This window comes from Hipposideros armiger, unplaced genomic scaffold, assembly GCF_001890085.2.
Source record: "Hipposideros armiger isolate ML-2016 unplaced genomic scaffold, ASM189008v1 scaffold_807, whole genome shotgun sequence".
In the NCBI taxonomy this organism is placed as follows: Eukaryota; Metazoa; Chordata; class Mammalia; order Chiroptera; family Hipposideridae; genus Hipposideros; species Hipposideros armiger.
Genome location: NW_017732157.1, coordinates 641,672 through 668,284, shown reverse-complemented (window position 1 = coordinate 668,284; position 26,613 = coordinate 641,672). Strand labels below are relative to the sequence as shown.

Here is a 26,613-nt window from a genome sequence, read left to right as displayed (position 1 = left end):
CAACCGAAGGGAGAAGAGGTTCCCAGACGAGTTAGAAACGGGAGGCTTCCGGCCGCCACACGGCCCCAGTCCTAGGCTGGGGACCCCAGGGAATTCACCAACGTCCCAGCCTCTGGAGTGTCCCTTTCGAGGACTAAATTGTCCCTGCAGAGAGCGAAGCAGTGGCGGGAAAAGAAGGGCATCCTCGGCGGGGCGGGCCTCGGAGGGTCAGGGTCTCAGCTCCCCACTCGAGGGCAGCGTGGGGGAGGAAGAGGGTTGCGGGAGAGCCCAGCAGATCCACGAAGGGCGTCCGGGGAGCGGCGGCGAGGCTTCGCGCGGGAGAGGGAGTCCCGGCAGGGGGAGTCCCGGCAGGGGGTCCGGCGCCGAGGCGGAGGCGGGCACTGAAGGGCGGGGTGGGGAGGGGCGGCCGTCTCGGCCCTCCCTGGCGGGGCCCCGCGGCCTGGGAGCCCGAGCGGGCCGAGCCGTCGCCGCGGCCGGAGCTGTCCCCCAGCCAGACCCGGCGAGACGCGAGCGGCGGGAGGGAGGCGGCGGCGCACCCGGCCCCGCCCGCCCGAGCGTCGGACGCGACCCCGCGCCGAGCCATGGTGAGTCCCGCGTCGCCACCCCGGTGTCTTCTCCGCCTTCGCGCAGCCCGCATTGGGCCGCAAGTCCCCAGCTCGGTGTCTCCGGCTCCTGCTTTGGACTGTTGAGCGTTCCTGGGACTCTCTCCTTCCCATCCCCCCTTTCTTTTCTTTGATCTGTCTGCCCCACTATCTGGCTCTGTCCCCACGGGGTATTGCCCTCACCCTTTCTTTCTTCTTCTTCTCCGCCCCTTCCCCCATGCTCCGTTCGGTCTATCCCCTAATCCACACACCTCCCCTCGCCCTCCTCTGTCCTGACCTGTGCCTTCCTTTGCAGGATCTTCCCTCCCCCTCCCGGTCCCAGCTCCTTACCCGCGGGAGACCCCTGCGGGTTGGGTGCTGCAGCAGCCCTGGATGGGACCTGGCCTCGGGTCATGAGAACTGACCTGGCTGCAACCACCATTTTCCATCCCAGTCCCCAGCCCGGTGTGCCGGACCCACCCATCCGGCCCTGGGGGACCAGCTACAGCTGGGGCTGGGCTGGGGCCAGAGACATGGCCCAAGAGGGAAATTCCCGCGGAGAAGAGAAGCTGCCTTAGGATAGTAGACAGACTGGGGAGGGGGGGCCTCACAGTACCAGGGGGCGTGACGCTGCCAGAGCGGACAAGAGATAGGGGTCGTTGGGGGAGAGAGGGAGAGTGCCCCGGAGCTCACGCCGCAGAGAACAGAAGCCGGCTCAGAATATGCCGGCTGCACAGGAGCCCTGGCGGGTGCACTCTGCAGGGAGCAGGGGACCCTGGCTGCAGCAACTCAGGGCACAGGAAGCAGGAGGGCATATACTGCGAACTTTCACTCCAGAAGTACTCTCTGAAGAATCACTGCAGGAGTGGGCACTGCCAGAGAGTGCCCACTGCGGGGGGTGGGGTGGGGAGGACACCGCCTAGGGGGCGCTCACTGCAGAGAGTGGAGGAGAGGGAGAGGCCCTGCCTGGGGGCGCTCCCTGCGGGGAGTGGAGGAAGGGTAGCAGTAGTACCCGGGCTGCTCCTCTACAGAAGGAAGGGCACCCCCTGGCAGGGAGGCCGGAGCACGAAGAAAGAGGAACTGGGCCAGGGAGAGCTGACTCAGTCTCTCTGGTCTCCTCTTTGGTCCCCGCCGGTCTCTGTGCTCCTGCCCGCCGCCTCCCACCCCAGACCCCTCCTCCCCTCCTGCCGCTGTCGTTTCCTGTGGCTGAGACTCTCGCTCAGCCATGAGCTCACCGCCCCTAATGGGTTGCAGCTGCCTCGCTGCTCCAGCTCTAGCTCCCCCCTCTTGGCCTCGGAGCGTACGGCCCACTCTGCCTACCCCCGCCCATCTCCACCCTACCCCCACCCACGCTCACTGCTCTGGCCGGGTCTCTGGAACACAGGGGGGTCTGTTTGCTCGCCCACACACCTTGGGGCCGAGTCTTTGTGTGACGCACTCTGAACGTCCCTCTTTGGAGTGGCTGCCCTAGCTTCTCATGATCGGGACTGGCAGACAATTCTGGCTGGAGGGACTCAAAGTCAAATGGAATGCAGTTTTGTCTTCAGGGAAAAGGCAGGGCCGGGTTGGGGGGCGGTAGGTAAAGAGCTAGAAAAAGATCTGCAGTGAGCATCCCCTTGCCCATTTACAGCAAAGAGATCTGATAAAAGGAACTTCAAGACAAGTTGAAAGAGAAATAAGTTTACAAAGGAATAGCCTGAGGGGTGGTTATTTTAGAGCGTGGGATGGAGAAAGATAACTGATTCACTTAGGGAGGCTAGTCTGGTGGAAGCAGGGCCGTCTTTTTGAGACTGGCTCCAGGTGGAGGTTGGCAGAGAGGTTTTGCCGGAATCGAAAAGATTTCAGCTCCAGTACAAACCATCAAGGCCTGCTCTTTCCTTCCCCACATGTTTCTTTTGTGACTTTTTCCTCTTTCAACTGTCCCCACCCAGTTCTTTGTAACCCAATCCCATACACTCTGGGAACGGATGATTGCTTCATAGCCACTCTGAGAGAGAGGAGAGGGGTGCTAGAAAGACTCAAGGCAAACAGTCCTCCGCTTCACCATCTCTAGCACATGATTGCTCATGGGTGACGATGGGGATCTCCGGATGGTAGACCCTGTGAGGGGGGGCTTGCAGGGGGCTGTGTAAAAGCCCCCCACCCGCCAGAGCTCTTAGCCATCAGTAAGTCCCCTGATGGCCCAGGAACCTGTCACTTCTCTCCCCGGGAAGGCCTATGCAATTGTCCTGATTCACAAGAACCAGGGACAGCCCTGATCAGAGACATTCACAACAAATTCCCTGGATCTCCAAAGCCAAGGTCTCATGGGTCCCAAAGAGCCATGCTTGGGTGATCTCTGCGGATCTGCAGCCTGGTCTTATCTCTCCCAGGAGCCCGAGCCAGTGGAGGACTGTGTGCAGAGCACACTTGCCTCCCTGTACCCACCCTTCGAGGCGACAGCCCCCACACTGTTGGGCCAAGTGTTCCAGGTGGTGGAGAGGACTTATCGGGAGGATGCGCTGAGGTACACTCTGGACTTCCTGGTGCCCGCCAAGCACCTGCTTGCCAAGGTCCAGCAGGAAGCCTGTGTGAGTGTCTGTGCATCCCTGTTCGAGCTCCCCTAAGAGCCTCTGCCTCACTCCAGAGGCTAACCAGACCGACCAATTTCCCCCCACCCAGAGATGCCACCTCCCCATACTGACTCCCTCCCAGAGGCACTGCCCCTCAGATAGTAGCACACACTCACACAGAAACTCATCTTCCCCAAATATTGACCCCTAAGAAACATCAACTCCCAAAGACTCTGACCCTTCAGACCCAATTCCAGACATATTTTTCCTCATGTCTATTTCTCAAGATACTAACTCCCCCAGATGTGGCTCAACAGAGATCCGTTGCTTCTACAGCTATAAAGACCTCCTAAGAGTTTTGACTCCTCCAAGACAATGGCATCTGCTGACCATGTCTTTGTAATGACTCAGTTCTTATCCTCCCACACATGGAACTAGCTTCCTTACCACCAGAAAACTGACCTCCCAAGCCCTTCCTCTGTTACATGATCACCTCAAGATATCCCCTTCTGCTCCCCTGGAGTTATAGCCCACCAGGCATAAGGCCACTACTGCCTAGGATGGTCCCATTTTAACTGCCCCTCTCCTGTTGGTTTCATCAGCAGAGGCCTGAGCACAGCGTTCCATCTCTCTCCCCAGGCCCAGTACAGCGGTTTCCTCTTCTTCCACGAGGGCTGGCCCCTCTGCTTGCATGAGCAGGTGGTAGTACAGCTAGCAGCCTTGCCCTGGCAGCTGCTGCGCCCAGGGGACTTCTACCTGCAAGTGGTGCCCTCAGCAGCCCAAGCACCCCGCCTGGTACTTAAGTGCCTGGCCCCAGGGGGTGGGCGTGTACAGGAGCTGCCTGTGCCCAGTGAGGCCTGTACCTACCTATTCACACCTGAGTGGCTACAAGGTATCAATAAGGACCGGCCTACAGGTCGCCTCAGTACCTGCCTACTCTCCGCACCTTCTGGGATTCAGCGGCTGCCCTGGGCTGAGCTCATCTGCCCCCGATTTGTGCACAAAGAAGGCCTCATGGTAGGACATCGGCCAAGCACACTGCCCCCAGAACTGCCCTCCGGACCCCCAGGGCTCCCCAGCCCTCCACTCCCTGAGGAGGCCTTGGGCACCAGGAGTCCTGGGGATGGGCACAATGCCCCTGCTGAAGGACCCGAGGGCGAGTACGTGGAGCTGCTGGAGGTGACACTACCCGTCAGGGGGAGCCCTATGGATGCAGAGGCCGCCTCGGGCCTCTCCAGGACCCGGACGGTACCCGCCCGCAAGGGTGCTGGAGGGAAGGGCCGGCACCGGAGACACCGAGCGTGGATGCAACAGAAGGGTCTAGGGCCTCGGGACCAGGATGTGGCCCGCCCGCCCGGTGAGGGGAGCAGCAGTGGACCCTCCCCTGGATCTCCCCCTGGAGCTGAGGCACTCCCAGAGGCAGCAGTTCTGGAGGTATCTGATCCCCCCACAGAGGCCCTGGGGGGAGCCTCTGAGTCTTGCCCGCTGCGGACAGGGGAGGTTGTGGGAGGAGCAGGCCAGGGGGCTGAAGGACCACCTGGCACTCCTCGGAGAACAGGCAAAGGAAACAGGAGAAAGAAGCGAGCTGCGGGCAGAGGGGCTCTCAGCCGAGGAGGGGACAGTGTCCTGCTGAGCCCTGGAGACAAGGAAGAGACCAGCCAACAGGAAGTCCTCACCAATCTGCCCGCACCAAATGAGCACAAGCTTCCAGGAGGCAACCTGGTTAAGGAAGAGCATGAAAGCTTGGGGAAGTCAGAGTCTGAGCCGAAAGAGGAACTCAAACAAGCAGATGAAAAAGAATCTCGGCCCCCAGAAGCTTGTGAGCCTATAGAAGAGGCCAGAGAGAGAGAGCAGGAGGGGTCAAGCGTGGTGTGTGTGGCAGGTGAGATGACACTGAGACCAGTGGGTCAAGGGCCTGCATAAGTTAAGCCTCGGGAAGGGGGCTGGAGGAGAAGCAGAGGTGAGACTGGGAGCGGAACAGACATATCTGGCCTCACTTCAGGCCCCTAGCTCTACCTGTGTCTTCTGTGCAGGACCCACAGATCCCGAAGGACCCCTCTCTGAGCCCCCAACACCACCATTGGAGACTGTGCAGGAAGTGAAAAGGGACAGCATCTCAGAAGAGGCCCCTCCCGTCTCCATCTCTGATGACCCTGACATAGCTTGGGACTTGATGGCATCTGGGTTCCTCATCCTGACTGGTCAGTGGGCATCAGTGATTGAAGGGAAAGGGGTTAAAGAAAGAGAAGCAGTTGGAGTGGGCTGCCGAGGGAGGCAGGGTGGCCGTGATGTCCTCCCCCGAGCCAGGACAGCCTTGCCATTTTGTGTCCTCAGGAGGGATGGACCAGAGCGGGCGAGCTCTGCTGACCATTACCCCACCATGCCCTCCTGAGGAATCCCCACCCTCCCGAGACACGCTGAGCTCTACTCTTCAATACCTCCACTCACTGCTCAGGTAACCAAGGCACAGTGCTGGCACCCAGGCCACTAACCTCCTGGGTCATTAGGACTTTGACCCCCTCTCTTCTCAGGACATTAACCTCTTGACCTCCAGGACACCTACTTCTTCAACACTCAGATTTTCCAGTCATTGACCTCCGACTTGCCTGACCCCTAACCTCCAGGATATCTACACTGAGCCTCAAAAATCAACACTGCCTACTTTCAGTATCCAGAGACACTAGTTAGATTATCAGGACATTGATTTACTCATTCAGCAACTATTGAGCACCAAGAACCTATTAGGGACCATGCTACATGCTGGTGTTGAATTTATACCCTCCACAGCTCAGGATTCCTAATTTTCTAGACCCTGGTCCTGTGATCCATAGCCATGTGAGTATAGAGTCCTGATTGCTAGGTCACTGACTCTCGGACACACCTCCCAGACTCTGGCTCTTTGACCAGTGCCTCCCAAATGTACCAGGGACTAACTTCTCCTGAGAACTAGTAACATTAAAGCCAGACCCTGTGGCACCGTCCCCGAACACACACACACTGCCTCCCTGGTTCTTCCTGTTCCCACAGGCCTGATCTACAGAAACTGGGGTTGTCTGTCCTGCTAGACCTTCGCAAGGCACCTCCCCTGCCTCCAGCTCTCATTCCTGTCCTCAGTCAACTTCAGGTAACCAACCCCTTGAGACAGGCACTCCCTTCCTAACTCCTCACTAGTGGCCGTCCCAGGCCACTCAGTTGCCCACAGTTTAGGGTTATTCCCTCCTACAGGACTCGGGAGACCCTCCCCTTGTTCAGCGGCTGCTGCTTCTCAGTCATGATGACCCTCCCACTGAGCTCCATGGATTTCAGGTTTGAGCCCTCACTCCCACCTTTTCCCCCTCAGTAGTAGAGAGAGGAAAAGAAGCTGGCTGGAGCCCCAGGGTGGTCCCTGAACCCCTGGGTGCCCAGGCGAGAAACCCCCTGCCTTCATATGACTTCAGGGTGCTGAGCTGCTGTCAGAGAATGATCTGAAAAGAGTGGCCAAGCCAGAGGAGCTGCAGTGGGACTTGGGAGGTCACAGGGAGCCCTCTCCCAGCCACTGGGTTGAGACACACCAGGTAAGCTTCACCTCCCCCATTTGGGACACTGGGAGCCAGGACTGAGAACATTCTGAGGGAGAAGGCAGATCTGGGTAAAGGGGCTGGGTAAAACTGGTTTCCCTTTCATTTAACTCAACAAATATTTATGACAAACCATGAGCGAAATTTGTGTACATACCGTGCATGGGCTACTAAGGAGATGAGAGGCGTACGTTAAATAAAATTTTAATATAACATTAAGCTGCATATGATTTTTGGAGGGAGATCAGTGAGAAACAACCAGAGAAAAGTACAAAATAGTGTCACTGGGGTCCTGGAAAGAGCTGAGAATCAGGAAGGCTGGTTCTGGTTCCGTGTGACTTTGGATAAGTTACTGTACCTCACTTCTGGAGATGGGGCCTTTCTGTGCTTGCTCCCTGCACCAACATCCTGGCCTCAGGATCCTCACCTGCAAAGTGCAGCAATTATGATAAAATCTCTGATTCTATGAGTTTAAGTACCATGCACCTGTAACATGGTCTCTAAGCTGTGTAGTGGAACGTGGATCTGAATAGGCCAAGAGGAGGGTTTTACAGTGCAGACAGGAAAGGAGACTCATGTTTACTAAGCTGCACAATGTGCCAGGCCCATGCTAGGTGCTTTTGTAGCAGCATCTCTTTAAACCTCACAAGCTCCTGTGTGTCTTATCCTGACTTTACAGTTGAAGAAACTGAGGTTCAAGGATGTTTCTGGACCTACCCAAGGTCATCCAATTAGTAAGCAACAGCTTCAGGAACTGAACCTAGCATTGCCTCCATTAAAGTCTCTGGGGCCGCCCCACCCCCACCCTAGGGCTGAGGCTCCTTATCCTAAACTCTGTCTCTGGACCCCATCCCTGTGTGCATGTTTCAGGAGGTGGCAAGGCTGTGCCGCCTGTGCCGAGGTGTGCTGGGCTCTGTACGGCAAGCCATTGCGGAGCTGGAGGGGACAGCAGAGCCAGAGGGAGAGGTATGAAATGAAATGGGATGAAAGGGCATGGGGTGTGGACTCTGGTGGAATCCCAACTCTTTAACTGCTTCCTGCTCCCAGGAGGCGGTAGGAATGCCTGAGCCCCTGCAGAAGGTGCTGGCAGATCCCCGGCTGACAGAGCTGCAGAGGGATGGGGGAGCCATCCTGATGAGGCTGCGTTCCACCCACAGCAGCAAGTACGAGGGATGAGTATGGTGGGCAGGAGCAGGTGGACGTGGCAGTGGAGACACAGTAGAGGGCTGCCAATAAACCTTAACTGCCAGTTCATTCTTACTGAGCACGTATCTGGATAAGATATCATGCTTTTCCACTTACTGTCTCATAACCCTCAGAAGGTCCCTATGTGCTAGTTACAATTACAAATGGGGATTTGGAGGGTCAGAAATGTTAAATGTCTTGGCCAAGGTTAGTCAGTACATGGAAGTCAGGATTCAAATCCAGGGCCATACTCTGACCCACAAGGCTGTGCCACAGCTCCTATTGGGATGCAAGGATGGAAAAGGGCCAGTGCTTGACAAGGGCAGTGGTTCATTCTGCTCCCCTCCTTCCCCAGGCTGGAGGGCCCAGGTCCAGCTATGCTGTATCAGGAGGTGGATGAAGCCATTCACCAGCTTGTGCGCCTCTCCAACATGCACGTGCAGCAGCAGGAACAGCGGCAACGCCTGCGCCGACTCCAGCAGGTGAGCCAGGACCCCCAGACTCTTACTCGGCTTAGGGACCTGGCCTCCAGTAGCCCCTTTTCCATGGATACTTACAGTTGATGGTATTCTCCTAACCTGGCTTGGTTGACTGGCCCTCCCTCTCTCCTCACCTCCACTGGAGGTTCGTCATGGTCAGTGTGAGATTCAACAAGAGGCAGATAGCATCTCAGGACCAACAAAGAAGAGAAGCCAGGTTCCCCCCTCCCCCCTCAATGTTTGTTTGATCAAGGATTCTTAGAGATTGTGAGAGATGCTCTGGCATCCTAGGGGATTCTGGGAAGAGCTGATTGACTCTGGAGTGCCTACCTCCTTAGCTTAAAAATAATAAAGGTCTATTGATACCAGCCTTTTCGCTACACTGCCACCCATGCTTTCTCAATTCCTTATACCATGTCATCTCCCAAACCTGAGGCTTGACCCTACCTTCCTCCACCTTGGAAGGAGAGGGCAATGAAATGAAAGCCCCAAATGCCTTGGAACCAAGGCCTCTGTGGGTAGGATTCAGGGATAAGGCTGGCTTCTCTGAACCTTGATTCTGCTCTCCTGGGGTTAAGACTCCCACAGGGATTTGCTCTCCACCCTACCATGTGGGGTAGAGGGGGCTTTGAAGTCTGATTGTTTCTCTCTGTTCCCAAGCATGATGAGTGAACACCTCACAGACCTGCATGTGGGTATCAGGAAAGGGTCATCTCAGGACTAATGTCAAAAGGCAGGGTGGGGGGTGGCAGGGCTCTCTGTTTCCTGGGATTTCTTTATATTGGCTTCCTCCATCCCAGTATCCAAGGGGTTGTGTCTCCTACTGTTTGTTTGCTTGCATGCTTATTAGCTGTTTCCCCGCACTGTTTAAAAACCATTAGCACATAGGATTTGGAGCCTAAAGTGCTCAGTTTGAGTTCTAGCTCTGCTAGGAGTGGGATGTTGGACAAGCCTTGAAGCATATCTGAGTTTCCAAGTCCTCATCTGTAGCATTGGGATGATAATAACACTCACAGGGGTGTTAAGATGACCAAATGAATTCAACAAAGGACGATAGAAGTGATCCTGTTGGCTCTGGTCATTAGGAACATTCTGCCTTCTCATCCTCAGGCTGCCTCACCCAGCTTCCAGCCTTTGTTCAGAGTTAAAAATTACCATCACTTTTTGGTCAATTATTCCAGAACCAGCATGAGTCCCTAGAGCCTGTAATAGGCAACTAGAGCTGCACACACATGCGGGCATGCACACGCACACCTCTTGGGCCATCTCTCCAAGCCTGGTCCCTTGGTCCACTGCCCACCCGTCACCGGGTTTGGTCATGTGAAATTTCTCCTGGCCCTCGTTTCGATCCTCGTCCCCTCATCCTGCCTCAGGCTTACACCAGTGTTATCTATTTCACCTCCAGGCAGAGCCCTGGAACCCTAACACACCTGCCTCAGTGCTTCCTGCCAGCCCAGCTTCTCCTTCATCTGGTGCTTTACAAAGATCTCTTACTCACTTTCTCACGTGGCCTTGTGGAAACTACCACCATTCTCTGTTATTCCCAGTGTACCGCTGAGATGAAACTGCCCGCCCGGGTTCTGCGGATTAAGTTGGTGGTATGATTGGAGCTGGATCTCGGCTTTCCTTTTCCTTCCTTGCACGGTCTCCTCCCTCACAGCCCTGCTCTCCCACCACATCTGTCCCAGGTGCTGCAGTGGCTTTCAGGCTCAGGCGAGGAGCAGCTGGAGAGTTTCGCTGCGCCCGGGGACTCCCTGTCTGCCCTGCAGGAGACAGAGCTCCGATTCCGGGCTTTCAGTGCTGAGGTTCAGGTGAGAAGAAGGAGAGGGGCAAGTGAGAGGATATGCGAGGAGGGAGGGGGAGACTGAGAGGGACTGAGGACCAGGTCTGAGCACAGCCTCCCTTCTCCAGGAGCGCCTGGGTCAGGCACGGGAGGCCCTGGACCTTGAGGAGGACAGTGCCTCCCAGAAGGTTCTGGATATCTTTGAACAGCGGCTGGAGCAGGTGGAGAGTGGCCTCCACCGGGCCCTGCGGCTACAGCGTTTCTTCCAGCAGGTGTGTGCAGCCTCTTCTATGTCCACCATTGTCGTCTTCTGCTTGGAGAGGCTGATGGGGCAGTTGTTAAAAGCAGGCACTCAGGCGGCCATCTCCTTGGCTTTAACTATTGGTTCTGCCACCTACTTGCTAAATAACCTGGGACTAGATACCAAACCTGAATGTGCCTTCATAGGCACCTACCTCGCAGGGCTGCTGTGAGGATTATATAAGCAATATATAAGAACCACTTAGTGCAGAGTGTGCCATTCATAAATTCTATATAAGTAGTGGCTTTTCTTTCATCTAGGCTGTTGTCTCCATACCAGCTCAGAGCGGTGTGGTCAGACAGTGATACTGGAATAGTGAGGGGACATGTTCTGAGAGGACTGGGATGGTGATGGGCATTGAGAAGCCATCGGCAAAAGAGGACAGGAGCTGTCATTGGGCATTGTGTGGGAGCGGACAGGACCTCACCCCTTCCTCTCCCCATTCGCAACCCCTTTGCCCTTGTAGGCACACGAATGGGTGGATGAAGGTTCTGCCAGACTGGCAGGAGCAGGGCCAGGTCGGGAGGCAGTGCTGGCAGCCCTGGCCCTGCGGCGGGCCCCAGAGCCCAGCGCTGGCACCTTCCAGGAGATGCGGGCCCTGGCCCTGGACCTGGGCAGCCCAGCAGCCCTGCGAGAGTGGGGCCGCTGCCGGGCCCGCTGCCAAGAGCTGGAGAGGAGGATTCAGCAACAGCTGGGAGAGGAGGCCAGTCCGCGGAGCCACCGGCGACGACGGGCAGACAGTGCCAGCAGCGGAGGGGCCCAGCGGGGCCCTCACAGCCCTTCACCCAGCCTCAGCTCCCTGCTGCTCCCCAGCAGCCCTGGGCCACGGGCAGCCCCATCCCACTGCTCCCTGGCCCCCTGTGGGGAGGACTGTGAGGAGGAGGGCCCCGAACTGGCTCCAGAAGCAGAGGGCAGGCCACCGAGGACCGTGCTGATCCGAGGCCTGGAGGTCACCAGTACCGAGGTGGTAGACAGGACATGCTCACCCCGGGAACACGTGCTGTTGGGCCGGGCCGGGTGTCCAGATGGGCCCTGGGGAGTAGGCACCCCCCGGATGGAGCGCAAGAGAAGCATCAGGTGAGAGCCCAGCCTAATTGGTGCCCAAGAGGCAGGCCCAACTGCCCAGCAGGAAAAGAACATGACGTTGGGGGGTGGTGACGCCCTCCCATGCCCCATCGTCCTCTGCCACTCCTTGTTGTGCCTGCAGTGCCCAGCAGCGTCTGGTGTCTGAGCTGATTGCCTGTGAACAGGAGTATGTGGCCACTCTGAGTGAGCCAGTGCCACCCCCTGGGTCTGAGCTGACCCCTGAACTGCGGGGCACCTGGGCCGCTGCCCTAAGTGTCCGGGAGAGGCTTCGAAGCTTCCATCGGACACACTTTCTGCGGGAGCTTCAAGGTTGCACCACCCACCCCCTGCGCATTGGGGCCTGCTTCCTTCGCCATGTGAGTGATCCTCTAAAACTTACTCCAGGTCTTCTCCCTTCCAATGTTTCAGCCCCACCCATTTGGTCCTCCTTTTCAGTATCTGTTCCCTGACCCCACCAAAATGTATGGTCTAAGATTCTGGGGCCTAATGCTATTCCCTGGGCTCCTCTGAACCTACTCAGCCTCTGTGTCCCTGTCCTCAAGTGCTTGCCTGGCCTTCACTGTCTCCACGGGAGCCAGGAGCTGTCATTCCCTAAGCAGACTGAGTGCCCCCTGGTGGCCTGCCCCTCCTTTTGGCTGCAGTGAGAATGTGGAGGAGCAAAGGGAGGGGCTTGTCTGCAGGGATGGCTTATTTCTCTTCTGGCACAGGGGGATCAGTTCAGCCTTTACGCCCAGTACGTGAAGCACCGACACAAACTGGAGAATGGCCTGGCTGCACTTGGCCCCCCAACTAAGGTAACCCTTTCTCCAACCTTAATAAGAAGGGGAGGAGCCAGGAAGATGTAAAACCGACCCAACCTCAAAATTTCGCCCGGGGGTGGGGGTGTGGGGGTGCAGCTTTCCTTGATGTGCCCAAGAATGTCACCTACCAATAGCCTCCCGGAATTGCTGAGGGTAGCATAGGCACTGGACTGGGAGGCAGGTGAGACTGGGTTCTTATCCAGTGCATCTGAGGGACTAGGCAAGACTCTCGGTTCCTCTGAGCCCAATTCTACATTGGTAAATGGGGGCAATATTCACTACATCTAATTCACAGAGTGCTCTGAGAATCGAAAGATCTCACAACAAAAGATGTGAAAACAACTTCAAAAATTAAAAGCTAGAGACTATAAGGGATTATTTGTATTCCTTCTTTATTCCCCATCAAGATACAGAGGGAGACTAAATCTCCTGCAGCCCCCCCTATGTGCTTTCTTTCTTGGGGAAGGTTTTTTGCCTTACCTTTGGGTGTATCTGAGCTTCATCTACCCCCAAAAGCTTGGAGTCCCACTCACCCTCCCCACAGACCCTCAGCCCCCACCAGGTCCAGCCTCTCCCCTCTTCCCTGTCTGTCTCCTCCCCATTCTAGGGCTCCATGGAGGGTGGCCCTCACCTGCCCCGGGCCCTGCAGCAGCCCCTGGAGCAGCTGGCTCGGTATGGGCGGCTCCTGGAGGAGCTCTTACGGGAAGCTGGGCCTGAACTGAGTTCTGAGCGCCAGGCCCTTGGGGCTGCCGTGCAGCTGCTCCGGGAACAAGAGACCCGTGGCAGAGATCTGTTGGCCGTGGAGGCGGTGCGTGGCTGCGAGGTAAGGCCCGGGCTCCAGTCACTACAGCTCAAATGACCTAGTCCTGTGGCCTTAGCAGCAGAGCGGGCTGGTGATGAGAGAACTAGACTCGTGGTCAGCAGGCTCCAGGCTGTAATTTCTAACCAGCTAGATGGCCATAGTGAAGACACTGAACTTCAGTGGGCCTCAGTTTTCTCGTCTATAAATAAAGAAGTTATGTCCCGCCCATCATCCCATGATTCCACATCTGCCTGGAATTCCTATTCCTTTCCTGATTCTTGTCTTCCTCAATCTACCTGCACTCCTTCCTGCATCTCAACACTCAACACATACCTTATTCTCCTCTACCTAGTCTCTTTCCAGCCCTGAGGTTCCAGAACAGGCTGGAAACCTACCTCCTCTGGGATAGACCTCTTTCCCCATCAATTCTTTCTTAATTTTCTTCCTGGGGCAAAATGGTGCTTTCATCCCCACCATTCAAAGGCTTCTCACAGGAGGCTGTGAGCCCTACTGTGCAAAACGCCTTCCGTCTTCAGAGGCAGGCTGTGCTGCTAGGCCAGGTATGCTGTGCAGGGTGACCAGCTGGTGGAGTCTAGGCCAAGGGCTTCCCTGATTTCCTGATTCTGCCTTTAGAATGTCATTAGGCACTTGCCCTATAAGTCCCATTTTTACGCCCCATAAAATATACACAAAGGGCTTCAGGGCCAATGACCTTTTCTTTTCCTTTCTCCAGACAGATCTGAAGGAACAGGGACAGCTCCTACACCGGGACCCCTTCACCGTCATCTGTGGCCGAAAGAAGTGCCTTCGCCATGTCTTCCTCTTTGAGCATCTCCTCCTGTTCAGCAAACTCAAGGGCTCTGAGGGGGGCTCGGAGACCTTTGTATACAAGCAGGCCTTTAAGGTACAATACCTGCAGGAAGGAGGGTTAGTGGGGAACAAGACAGGAAGCTCTTCTTGAGAACTCAGGATGTTCTGAAAATTCAACCCCAACCCAGGTTCAGAATCTGCATAAACTGGAACAGGCTTTGGCCTGTAACCAACCATCAGTAAGGGTGTTGGGGTGATAGAAGTCCCTGTCATAGGTCTACTCCTTGGGGTTTTCCTTATCATTCATGTAGGAGACTCATGAGGTATTCCAAGCCAGAAGGGAGAAGAACGCTTCCCACTGAGGACACACACACCTTTTGAGTCAGGGGTGGTCCCTGGGGGATAAGGAAAAAGGGCAATGTATATATAACTTGATGGAACTGAAGAAGCCAAGAGGGAGGCCCTGCTTTAGGGAAACAGCCCTAGTATCCAGATAAACATCAATAGCGACCTGTGGTCCTAGATCAAGCTGTGTGGCACGATTCTAAGGGTTTCTAGACTTTGTCCCCCTACACTAGTTCCATCTCTTCAGCGGGTAGTACAATACAGAGAAAAAAGCCTCGGTTTGGAATAACACATGGGTTTGAACCTTCCTTCTCTAATAAGCTATGATAAGCCCTTGGGCAAGTTGCTTCATGTCTCTGGGCATTCCCCTTCTGTAAATTATGGTTGTTATGGAGACGAAATGTAGAGCTCTTGGCCCATGGTAGGTGTTGAGCAAACATTTACTGAACATCTAACAGATGCCAGGCTAAGTGTAATGCTTTTCCATGTGGTACCATCTAACCAGGACTCACTCCATCCTCATCCACTCTCCTCTGCTCTTTCTCAGACTGCTGACATGGGGCTAACAGAAAACATCGGGGACAGCGGGCTCTGCTTTGAACTGTGGTTTCGGCGGCGCCGTGCACGGGAGGCATACACTCTACAGGCTGCCTCACCAGAGATCAAACTCAAGTGGACAAGTTCTATCGCTCAGCTGTTGTGGAGACAGGCAGCCCAAAATAAGGGTACAAGGCAGAGCCAGGGGTGGGGTGGGGGCGGTGCTTGGGGTCCAAGTTATGGCAGGAGGTTAGCTGGAGAGTGTGGAGACCACTTGGGAAAACAGGGTGTAGGATAGAGAAAAAAGAGTGACTTATGAGAAGATTCAAGACATGATTTGAGAGAGATTGCTGAGATAGAAATTAGTCTAAGGCAGGAGTCAGCAAACTGCGGCTCGCGAGCCACACGCGGCTCTTTGGGTACGTACATGTGGCTCTGAAGTAAAATTGAAAATGAAAATAAAACTATCCTAGTTTTATTTATAAAATTGTTAAAGGATATTAGTCACATAATGGTGATTTCATTTGTTTTCTGGATCTCAAATAATTTTTAAATTGTTGTGAGGGACAGGATTGGCTCTTCTGTCTCAAAAGTTTGCTGACCTCTACCCGGTCTAAGGTATACCAAAAGGACAGCAGAATCGAGCAAATTTCAGGGAAGCAAGAGCATGTGGCTGGGCAGGAGACTGAGAAAGGGCTCACTGGACCTGGGTTCCAGAGCTTTCTTGCTGCGTGACCTGGACTAATTTTTTTTTTGTTTTGCTGGTTTTTGTTTTATTTTGAATTCTCTGAACTTCATTCCACTCACTTGAAAAAACAGAAAGTAGTATCTACATCTTAGTGTGACAGGGAGAATTAAATAAGGTGATATATGTGGAAGCATTTGATAAATTGTAAAAGTATGTAAAAATGTGAGTTTTGCTCTTAATACCCAAGATAAAGGGAAGAACACGAGTATTAGAAGTTGGGCAGCCGGAATGGTAAATGGGCAGGATGCAACATACAGAAGAGACAGATATCTGAGGAAGTCGAGGACCACCATCTCCAGCCACGTTGTGACAGTCAACAGGAAGAGTAATGAGATACCAGAGGAACGAGTGAAAGGAATGAGCGCTGGGAAGGAGCAAAAGGAAGAGTGGACCAAGACAGTGCTAGGGCTAGAGCAGAGAACGGGCAAAGGAGGCTGGTAACAGGGTCTCTGTTCCCTAGAGCTCCGAGTGCAGCAGATGGTCTCCATGGGCATCGGGAATAAACCCTTCCTGGACATCAAAGCCCTTGGGGAGCGGACGCTGAGTGCCCTGCTCACTGGAAGAGGTGAGGTCCACAGTGCTGGGGGATGGCCCCCAGAAGTCAAGACCTTGACATGAGGGCACAGTGGGGAGGCGTGGTAGAAAGTGAGGAAGGGTAATGAATGGAGATGTCTTACCAGAAATTGTGGGACAGACTGGGAGGCCCTCTATGAAACTGAGGGTCTTTTCAGGGAGCCAGGAGGGCTTTCCCACACCAGCACCCCCACCCCCCACCCCACCCCCACTCTCTGCAGCCGCGCGCACCCGGGCCTCTGTGGCTGTGTCATCCTTTGAGCATGCCGGCCCCTCCCTTCCGGGCCTCTCACCGGGAGCCTGCTCCCTGCCTGCCCGCGTCGAGGAGGAGGCCTGGGATCTGGACGTCAAGCAAATTTCCCTGGGTGAGGCACCTCTCAAGGGGTGGCTCCCAGCCGCTGGGTCATTATGTCATGTTCAGGATGCTTGCTGCTGAGCAATTCCTTTATCTAGCCAAGTAGCCCAGTTGCCATGACAACTATGTACAGCTTCCCAATTGCTAAAAGAACCTTCCATCTGGTTGCTAGGGTAATGCTTACAGCAGCCTGTTGCTAAGCACTTCCTCTGTACTTCTCTCTCTAGCTCTCCTTGGGTTTCTATGGAAACTGCCTCAGCTTCCTGTTGTACCCTCCTGGCTCACCACGGCAATCCTTATAGTTTCCTGTCGCTTCTTCCCTGGTTGCTCTAATGATGCTGCTGACATTTCCTGCCTCTTGGTAGGGGGGTTCTCTTGCAAGTGGATTGCTATGGTGACACAGCTTCCTGTTGCTATGGAGCTTTTCCTCCCTGATGGAGCAGCTTGGTTGCTTAAGGTAATCGTGAGGGGTTCTATACCCTGCTCTCACCCTAGCTTCCCCTCCAGCCCCGGAAACACTTGACTCTTCTGGAGATGTGTCCCCAGGACCAAGAAACAGCCCCAGCCTGCAACCCCCCCATCCTGGGAGCAGCACTCCCATTCTGGCCAGTGGAGGGATCTTAGGGCTATCCCGGCAGGTAAGTCCCTTCAACAGGGTCAGGCATGGGTGACCTCTTCAGCCACTTTCTGGGTGGGCTCTTCTGCTCTTTCAACCCATGGGGGGCAGGGGGAACCAGTGAGCCTGTGCTCCCAGCGAGGCTACAGGTTGGATATACTGTCCCGGTCTGCCTTTCTCCTCTCACCCAGGCCAGGCTGAGAGGCATTAGGTCAGAAGTGAAAAGGAATCCTTAATAAGGAGCATAGTGCAGGAGTGGATGGAAAGGGGAGAATGCCAACAGCCTGGTTTGCACGTGGATTAAATGAGCAAATTCACAAACTCTGGAGAGGAAAGCGAGGTGAACTGACAGGCTTGGGGGGGGGTGGAGGGGGGGAAAGGAAGAGACAGGGATAGAGGGAAGAGGTCATTTCTTATCCTGTTAATTCACTGCAGTCTCTCTCCCCTAAGAGTCATGCCCGAGCCTTGAGTGACCCCACCACGCCTCTGTGACCTGGGTGAGTCAGTACCTCCATCCCGCCACATCCAACACTCCTTCCCTCTTGCATGTACCATCCTTCCCATCCTTCCTCCCCCCCAGCTGTTTGGGAGTCAGCCTCTTCCTCTCCCAACCCGTATCCCTCTTCTTTCCTGACTTCTAGAGAAAATCCAGAACTTGGCTACAGCCCCTCCTCTCAGCATATTTTGGGCTGGGATGGCAATGGGACATAGTGAAGGACTGGAAGATCACTGACTTCCTTCCCTCTGCTTCCTGGACAGAGAGGTCAAAGGACCAGCGTGTTACCCTGCTAACTGTCTCTATAGCTCTCCTCAGCTGGGCGCCTTCCTTCAGGAACCAGAGTGCCCATACTTGCTTGCCTTCATACTCTGGAGGCAGGAAAATTATTCCTGGTCCAGTCCTTCCCCTTCTTGGGCCACTGCATAACTCCCAGGGTACCACCCCCATGTCAGGCCTCCCAGAGAGCTGGTGTGTCCCCCTTCTTCCCTCCTTGACTCCCTGAGAAGACTCATCTCTGTCAGGTCAACCATTATTCCTGGTGACTCCATTCTGGGCTGTCAGAAGAAATGGAGTTATGCAAACCATTATATGAGGGTGGGGCGGGGAACTGCAAACTTTATATATGTAATTACTGTTATTATAATACTATTGTTATATTAAATGTATTTACTCACACTTTGTGTCGGAAAAGCTAGAGCAGTCCTCTAGGTTGAGGTGATACTACTAACTTGAGCACGTCCCCTCAACCATCAACTAGAACACAGAAAATACAACCAAGGCTACAAGATACCCTGTACCCCTTCCTGGCCCAAAGCTGGGTGTGGACCAGGCCTGGGAGAACGTGCCTCCTCCACAGTGGCTCCCAGAGGCTCACTGCATCCTTTGAAGCTCCTCTTCTCACACTGCACCCATTTCTTGAGACTGAGCTAGTCACAGTCAAGCTAGGATTCAACACAGTTCGGAAGATTTCAAAATGAGGTCCTCAGATCACAGTGCATGAGAATTCCCTAGGCAATTTGCTAAATGCTAATTTCTGGGCCCCAACCCAGAGCTACTGAAGCCAAAGGCTGGGGGTAAAATCCAATATTTCTGCTTTTCTTATCAAGCTCTTTGGGTGATATGATAACAAGTGCCTAAATAGGTGCCTCTTTCCTGGAGAGAATGGCCTAAAAAGGACAGGACATACGCAGACAGACACAGTGTCCTGTGCCTCAAGACACTTGTTTATTAGGGACACAACTCTGCGACAGGGATGACAGGAATCGTACCAAAAATAGCAACGTCTACAGGGCCCCAGAAGGGGCTTAGAAGGGTACAGTGCCCCCCACCCCCACCCATTGTACAAAAATAAACTCTCACGCCTATGGACCAGCAAGGACTGGCAGAGCGACTCCTCAACAGGGGCACAACTCTCTCTGCCAGCCCTGGGACTCCGTTCTTTGATCCTCACCCCTGCCACTTCTAAGGCACTGTGACTCCCCTGGGCTGGGTGGGTGCTGCCCGCCCACCCTCCTAGGCCCTCCACACCCTTCACCTCTGGTCCACCTGGGGCTGGGAATATGGGTCCCACGCTGCCCCCTGCTGGCTGCTCTACCCAACTACCTCTAGTGCTCCCCGCTCCGGCGGGGTAAGCTCACTAAGCTAACTGGCCCTAAGAGGGCTCCCTACCGTTCTTGACCCCCTAGCCCCACCTCTCCGGATCTCGAAAGCCCGGGGCCCTCCTCCCCTTCCTGCGGAGGACTAGGAGGGGTCTCTCCTGATGGTGCTCGTATATAGGGCGGGGAAGTGTCAGCCTGGGGCGGCCGGCGGCCCCGAGCCCGACGGCTGTGGTGCACTTGCAGGTGCAAGGCCATGAGCTCCGGGGCTCCAGTGGCGAAGGGGCAGAAGAGGCAACGGTGGAGGGCACCCCCCGGCCCGGCCTCGCCTCCCGGCCCCGCCCGCAGGGACAGGTCCAGGGGTTCGGCCTCACCGCCTCGCCCGTTGCGCAGGGTCCTCCCGGGGCTAGCGGGCTTCCGACGGGACCCAGCGGCGCTAGAAGACCGGGGGGTCGCGGCGCCCTCCACCCAAGTCGCAGGCTGCGAGGTCGCCTTGGCTCCGGATGTCTGGGCGGAACCCCGCTGGGAAGGGGGCGGCGGCTCCGGGGGTGGCCCGGGGCCAGCCCCACTCCGCTGCTCCCGGTGGTGGCGCTGCAGGTGATACTTCAGCGAGCCAGATTGGGTGCCTGCGTAGTCGCAGTGTGGACACTTGTAGGGGCGCTCACCTGGGGAGAGGGGAGTGCTGTAGGTTCAGAGGCTCGATCCCTGCCCACCCCCACCAACATTTTCCCTCAACGTACAGACCTCTGGACCCGGAAAAAACATTGCCTCTACCACCCCCTCTGATTTAATAAATAACGGTTTCCCAATGCCCTCACCTGGCCAGTCTGAAGGCTGCCTAACGTCACCTCCAGTAGCCCTCTCACCTCTCTTCCTGCGCTCTAGTGCCCTGTCTACCCCGGAGGCCGCCCCCTCACCTGTGTGTACTCGCAGGTGTACTTTGAGGTGATGCGCTGAGCGGAAAGATTTTCCACAGAATGGACAATCCTTGCCAGTGGCCCCTCGGCCCCCTTCGGGCCGGGTCCCTCCAACTAACAGCCCATTCTCTTCTGCAATATACAAGTTAAGGGAAGTCAAAGGGGCCCTTTGCCCTAACCCCATCAGAGCCATGCACCCCACAGGACTGCTTCCCCTTCGGGCCCAGGAGGAAACTCTGCTTGGGGGAATGAGGGGTTGAATTTGCTGTGAGTTGAGTTGGTGCCCTCAGAAGGTTAGGTAAAGCCTCCAGAGGGAGAAAACAGGCAAGAAATAGGACAAGTCCTTTTTAAAAGAGAGTACAGGAGGGGAGTGGTGGCATTTAGAGTGGGCCCAGAATTTGGAAAACCAAGAAGACGGACGGCCCCTTACGTACCCTGTGTGGCGGTGGGCCTTGCCTGGGCCCCCGCAGCAGGTGCAGAGTGCCCCTGCCCCTCCCCTGGGCGTGGGTGCAGTGAAGCCAGAGGGCCCAGTGCCCTGTTCCGGGCCCAGGTCTCCTCCTCCGCCTCTACCACCTCCTCTTCCTCGTCAGGCTCCTCAGGACGGTGCCGCCGAGCCCGGGCTGGGAGAGCAGAGGGCAAGGGGCGGAAGCCTCCGAAGCTGCGGCCAGGCCCAGACTCTGCACCCTCACCATTGGGCCGAGCTTCGCCAGCTCGTAGGCTCAAGTAGCCCAGCAGGCTCGCAGGCTCACGGCGCTCAGCCGGGGTGGGCGCGGGGGCCAAAAGGAGCGCGGGGCCCAGCGGCTCATAGGCCAGGAGGCCCAGGTCAGGAGGCTGGGGCGCCCGGGCAGGGCCGGAACCAGGCCCCGGGGCACGCAGTGGGCCCAGCTTGCTGGCGTGCACTTTCATGTGGTTCTTAAGGAACCAGGGCTCCTTGAAGCAGCGGCCACACACGGGACACGCATGATCGAAGGAGGCCTTGTGCTTGCGCATATGGCCCTTGAGAAACCAGGACTGTGTAAAGCTCTGGCCACACACTTGACAACGGAACTCGGGAGGCGCAGGGGGCTCCTCCGGAGTGGCAGGAGCGGGGGCCGGGGTTGCCTCACGTTCCGGCTCAGGCTCAGGCTCCGGCGGCTCCGGGACTGATCTGGGTTCAGGCTGGGGTGGAGGCTGAGGCTGAGGCTGAGGTTGGGGAGCAGCCGAAGAGGCCGCCAGGGGGCGCTCAGAAGCTCCGTGGGCCGTCAGGCTGTGGTGCAGCAGCTCCTCCTCCTGGCTGGAGCCGAAACTGCATAGGCCGCACTTCCAGGGCCTGTGCAGGATGTGCAGGTGGCGTTCGCGCTCTGCCGCAGTACGAAACTTGCCTTTGCAGAAGGGGCAACGGAAGGAGGACGACGACGGAGCTTGGGGCCGTGACAGGCCCTCAGTGGCAGGAGCAGCCTGCATGCTCCCTGAGCTTCGGGCTCTCCCCATCCGGGCCTCACGAAGTAGCGCACGCTCTTCCAACTCCAGCAACAGGCGCGCTGCAGGACTGCGCGGGCGCTCAGGCTGATGCGTGCGCAGGTGCGAGCGCAATAGGGCCCGCTGCGCTGCACGGTGGCCGCAGTGCGGGCACTGGAAGGCCTGGGCGCCTGGGTGCGCCCGCAGGTGCAAAGCCAGGATGGAGTTGAAACGGAAGCGCTTCCCGCATACAGGGCAGGGAAAGCGCCTTTCGCCAGCGCGACTCTCAGACCAGCCCACCGCTCCCATTCCTGGAGACCCGGTGCTCACGCCTGGCCCGTTAGAGTAGCGCTGCAAATCCAGTTCGCCGTCGAAGGCCGGCGGTGAGGGCGCTAAGTGGCCGCCCGGGGCGCGGGGACGTGAGCCCTGTGGAAAAAGATGTATACAGAGCAAAGATGGACAAAAGAGAGCTGTTGGGTAACCAAAGGCATGGAGGGCCGGAACAACCCAAGGGAGGGTGGGTTGGGGCCTGAGCCAGGTACACCTGGTACCCTTCCCACTCACCTTGGGGAAGTTGGGGGATGAATGGGAATTGAGCCGTTGGGGCCACGGAGATAACTTCTAATAATGGCAGGTCAGAAGGAGAGAGAGAGAGGGAGGGCAGGGAGTATAGTTGTAGGTACTTGCAGGTTCAGGCCAGAGCTTCACTCACCTCCATGGACCCCCTTCACATTCTTTGGTTCTGGGGAGTGCAGAGAAGGAGGAAAAGCTGCTAGTGAAGGCAACAGGTGCTGAAGAGCTAAAGCAAGAGAGACAGATTTGGAGGACAAGTTGAGTCCTGATTTTCAGCAGTGGAGTCACCCCAACCCCACAATCGTAGCACCCTGTATTCCTGAAACCTATCCCTTCTCCCTCCTTGCATCCTGAGGCAGGCGGAGGCTGCTGTCTTCAAAACTTGTTCTCCTTAATTGGACAAGCCCACAAGGCTCCCTGATATCACAGACTTCTTCCCCCCAGATACGTTTTAAATGCCTGGTCCAGAACAACTACCACCACCACCACCACCACCCCTGGTGGCAGGGAAGACTTATCACAGTGTAGCCCTCTCATTTAGTTTGGCCTGTGCAGCTTGATGAGCAAATGGGGTGGGCTTGCCATGCTCCCCAGTTATCCAAATGGGACCAGCTGCTCTCAGGCACCTAACTGAACAGCCAGCCAAACATCCTTCCGGGCTCCACAGTCCTTCCTTCTGCCCTTACCCTGTCTTTCTGTCTTTCCCCCTCATTCTCCCTCCCTCCACTTGGATTCCTGATCCATTCATTTCCATTCATTACAGAGACTCATTCATGCATGGGAGAGAAACACCTCCCAGCAGCAGAGTCTGGAGACAGACAGAGGGGGAGGGGCACAAAGGGGGAGAGAGCCAGAGGGAGAGGGAATGAAGAGAGAGTTGGGGGAGGAGTGGAAGTTAAGGGGTGCTGCTGGCCTGGGGAAAGGGTTAAAAACTGCAAATACCGGACAGGATTCATCCCCGTGTTTCAAACCTTGAAGCCTGCAGTTTGATGGGGCATCTCAGCCCCTTTGTCCAGGGCTGTTCCGAAGCAGGCTTTCCTCCTCTCTGCAGGGGAGAGGCTCCCTCACACAAGAGGAGGATTACACTGACTCTGAGCTCAAGAGCCTGGAGTGAGGGGCGAGGGGCGGGGCTGGGCCATCTGCACAGATAGGGGCTCAGCACATGCTCCGAGCAGGAAAGGGTTAAAATTCTCCAGGCTAAAATTCCCTGGGCCTGGGATATGCAGAGCTCCCGTTCTGAGGAAGGAGAAGAGCACTGAGAGGAAGAGGATGGGGGGCGGGGGGCAGGGGTGTCTCCTGATTCTAAGCTGCAGAGGTTAGCATTAGGACTTACAAGCAATCCCAGAATTAAGATTCATGGAAATAGGCCTAGGAGGATGACCAGAAGTCGATCAGTATACCTTCCTGTTTACATATAGAATTTTATCTGGTCAAGGCTAGACAACTGTGGGCCTAACCTAGTTTTTTGCCTGAAACGGAAAGAATATTTGAGATATAAAGAATGTCCTTACAATAGGTATTGTGCAACTAAAATGGGTTACTGAGAAAGAAAAGGACTCAGGCATTACTTTGCTTAAGGATGTTTAATGGAAGAGAATTGGGCCAGGAGTCAGCCCTGCTTATCAGCAAAGAGGCTCTGGAGGTCTGAGACTTCTTTAATTTTTGATATTTAGTGGATGTGATAAGACTCTATGAATGGGCAGGTACCTGTTACATGTGGAATCTGGGTTATGGGAATTTTATTAACAGGAAGTTAATTAACAAAGTGTCCTTGTCCAAGGGTCACTAAACAACCTCCACCACCACTTTTAATATTTGTATTTCTGTAGCACCAAATTAGGGCATCCACCCTTATCTTCTGGATTCTTCAAATAAATCCCTTTTCTGGGACCAAAAGCCTAGCCAGGCTCACTAAAGTAGTATCAGGAAAGGTGAAAATTCGAGTGGTACAAGGTTATTGTGGGCAGAGTCTGACTATTAATAGCCCTGCAACCTTCAGTAAATCACTTAACCTCCCAGTTTACTCATCTGTAAAATAAGGGGGTTGGACTAATTTATATAAATGGTCTCTTCCAACTTGAAAGTTTTGTAGTTCTGAGTCATAGGACTCTTCTGGACCCCACAGAGAAGTTAAAACAAATGGTCATCCCTTCAGTACCATGGAGAGTGCAGTGGGCTACCAGAGGAGCCACTGTGGCCACCTCAGTACCATAGATAGAGCTATGAAGTGCTAGAGGGGCCACATTTGCCATTTTAGCACCACAGTTAAGGCACTGAGAAAAGCTAGAGGATTTTTAAAAATTCCTATCTGGGAGCCATAGTGGGGTAAGAAAATACAGTGGTACCAGAGGGATTATTTTTGCCTTTGGATGACACTGAAAATAGATAGATGTAACAGAAAATAGATGTAACTAGAAGAATTTTAATTAGCTATAAGGAGTATCCTGACAGTTACAGTTTGTACATCCTGGAATGAGTGACTGAGGCGTCGTATTTGGGTCCATCACATTCTGTTGCTCTCCTGGGGATTCCCGGAACATCCTGGTGTACAGCCAATCTGGTATATTCAGAGGAAGCAGATGGCGGGGGATAGGGGGGAGGGGGAAGGCTGGGAATACTGCATGGTCATAGCTGACTAACCTATGGGCACATACTCTGATTCTGAGAAGATTCTAGGGCCCCTGAAACTGCCTGTAGGATAGCAAGCAAAATACCTCATGGGAAGTTGACCTTGTATCTGAGGCAAGTAGCGTAGGCATAGGGCAAAGCTTCCTTCCCCAAAACAAAACAAAAAATCCTGCTTTGCACATAGCACTTTCTAGGACGATAATAGTGATATACGAGAAGACCTAAATTGAAGCTATATTCCTGAGCTGGGAAAGTTTCCCCAGAGGGTGGCCTCAAATCAATAAAACCCAGTGAGAGACCCTCCTAGTCCCAATCAAGGTCTTCTGAATCACCTCCACACCAAACCAGGTCCCAGGCACCTGGATCCCATGAGTTTTTCTCAATAGAAGAAAGCACTGACAAGGTCCAAGAGTCTATGAACTGGCTTGGAACCCAGGTCATACATGTATTGCCTGTGGGCAATAACCAATATTTTTCTATAGTCAGGACTTAAATACCATCCATAAGATCTGGTTAGACAGCAGCACTCACCTGCTTCCCACCCCCAATGGGGTTACCTCGCCCTTATTTGGGTTCTATAGGGATGCAAGGCTAGGGATAGGGATCAGAAATCTTTCCAAAGCAACAGGCCAATTACTTTTATGTGCTAGGAGAGCTGGTGGGGAAGGGGGTGTGGCTGGAGGAGCATGAAGATGGTCCCTCAAGCCATGTGGTTCAAATGTTTTTAGGGTCAAACTGTAAGGGGCAAGGGTTCACGACTTCTGTGGTGTGGTTGTGACTAGGCCTCTGTCACTCGTCATTTCTAATACTTGATGTTTTTCTCTCTGTTGAGAATCCTACACCTCCCAAGTCCTCTAACAATTATGATTAACACTGCACTAGATGGAGTTAAAAGGAAAGGGAGCTTCTTAGGTGGTGTAGAATCAAGACCACCTTTGTCACACAGGCATGCCAGTAATTCACTTTTATGATCTCCTTTCCATGGCCCTCTGAACCTCACTGCTCAGGTCGTTCCTCCAAACTGACCCCGGACCACAGCTTGCCCACCTTATCCATTGAGCTTTTGGTGAAGCCTCCTTCCCTCCACCCTCAGGATCCTGGGCTGAGGGCATGGAATCTCAGTCATGGACTGCAAATACTCAGCAGGAGGCGAGAGGAAGGTGCGTACACCTGCTCACATCCTGCCACCCCACTACTGGGAATCTTATTCCAGAGGCATGTCCCAACTTGACCCCTCTTTTGAAAGTTCTAGAAGACCTGGATTTGAGGAAAGGGGCATGTAGCCAACCCTAAGTTCCCTTAACTAGAGCTGACCCTAGAAAGGTCAGAGTCTTAGCACCCATATGGGCCTCAGTCCTGGGATCAGGGGGTGGGGGTGGGCAGGAGGGCCTCTGGGAAAACCCACCTCCCAGAAGTAGGTTGGCAAGTAGAGCAGGAACTGTGATCCTGCACAAGAGGTTCTTCCAGCAGCACCCCAGACCCCTCCCGGGGAATATAAGCCAGAAGGATGATGGGGGGCAGGGTTAGGAGACTGGAAGGCCAGGGCTCAGCTACCCAGGCCGGGAGAACAAAAGCTGAGTTGCAGCCGCCTCCGCTGCTGCCGCCGGCCGAGCTCTTTGTGACACTTTGTTTGGGACGCAGAGAGGGAAGCACCCCCCCATCCTCTCCCCTCCCCCACTCCTGCTCCCAGAGAGTTTGGGTCCCTTCCCCCTCCTTCATCAGCCCTACCTGGGCCGGGGGGCGCTCATCCACTCTGGCTCCCGGCTCGGCCGACCCGCACCCCCAGGCCCCTCGCGCCCTGCCTTCGGGCCCCTACAAAGACGCCCGTCCCCTTCCACAGCCCCCCCCCCCCCC

The 26,613-nt window shown here is 55.2% G+C and overlaps 4 protein-coding genes across 15 annotated transcripts in view; 2 read left to right on the top strand and 2 right to left on the bottom strand.

Annotated features, from left to right (window-relative positions):
- Positions 1-1,220, bottom strand: part of RNASE13 (ribonuclease A family member 13 (inactive)) — a 31,877-nt gene extending 30,657 nt beyond the window's left edge. The window contains exon 1 of the mRNA XM_019628770.1: positions 933-1,220. The gene's annotated coding sequence lies outside the window, so the exon portion shown is untranslated. The remainder of the gene's footprint in view (positions 1-932) is intronic.
- Positions 394-18,984, top strand: ARHGEF40 (Rho guanine nucleotide exchange factor 40). 6 transcript variants are annotated; one of them, XR_002122369.1, is made up of 25 exons: positions 395-584; positions 2,954-3,151; positions 3,773-5,015; positions 5,167-5,334; positions 5,468-5,588; positions 6,161-6,257; positions 6,359-6,439; positions 6,571-6,687; positions 7,561-7,656; positions 7,738-7,853; positions 8,231-8,357; positions 10,043-10,165; positions 10,266-10,409; positions 10,905-11,515; positions 11,646-11,880; positions 12,232-12,318; positions 12,932-13,147; positions 13,860-14,030; positions 14,829-15,006; positions 16,027-16,131; positions 16,361-16,504; positions 16,722-16,855; positions 16,990-17,132; positions 17,561-17,607; positions 17,752-18,284. XR_002122369.1 is itself a non-coding variant. In XM_019628754.1 (24 exons), the coding sequence occupies exons 1-23, from the start codon at positions 582-584 to the stop codon at positions 17,600-17,602; spliced, it is 4,566 nt and encodes a 1,521-aa protein (XP_019484299.1). In that variant the 5' UTR covers positions 397-581; the 3' UTR covers positions 17,603-17,607; positions 17,752-18,284. The 6 variants fall into 6 exon arrangements, 5 of the variants coding, with proteins under 5 accessions (XP_019484298.1, XP_019484301.1, XP_019484299.1 ...); XM_019628754.1 differs by lacking the exon at positions 16,722-16,855 and having other exon boundaries at positions 397-584; XM_019628755.1 differs by lacking the exon at positions 16,722-16,855 and having other exon boundaries at positions 398-584; positions 17,002-17,132; positions 17,752-18,984.
- Positions 18,786-26,613, bottom strand: part of ZNF219 (zinc finger protein 219) — a 14,135-nt gene continuing 6,307 nt past the window's right edge. For 2 of the 5 annotated variants that reach the window (XM_019628760.1, XM_019628761.1), the window contains exons 2-5: positions 22,271-22,357; positions 20,556-21,984; positions 20,122-20,253; positions 18,786-19,869 (exon numbers count right to left, since the gene is read on the bottom strand). In XM_019628760.1, the coding sequence (XP_019484305.1) occupies positions 19,274-19,869; positions 20,122-20,253; positions 20,556-21,984; positions 22,271-22,276 (2,163 nt within the window). In that variant the 5' untranslated portion in view covers positions 22,277-22,357 and the 3' untranslated portion in view covers positions 18,786-19,273. The other 3 variants (XM_019628759.1, XM_019628758.1, XM_019628762.1) reach the window with 3 other exon arrangements.
- The window catches only part of TMEM253 (transmembrane protein 253), a 6,328-nt gene continuing 5,419 nt past the window's right edge, over positions 25,705-26,613 (top strand). For 2 of the 3 annotated variants that reach the window (XM_019628763.1, XM_019628765.1), the window contains exon 1: positions 25,705-25,919. In XM_019628763.1, coding sequence (XP_019484308.1) covers positions 25,727-25,919 — 193 coding nt within the window. In that variant the 5' untranslated portion in view covers positions 25,705-25,726. The remainder of the gene's footprint in view (positions 25,920-26,613) is intronic. The other variant, XM_019628764.1, reaches the window with a different exon arrangement.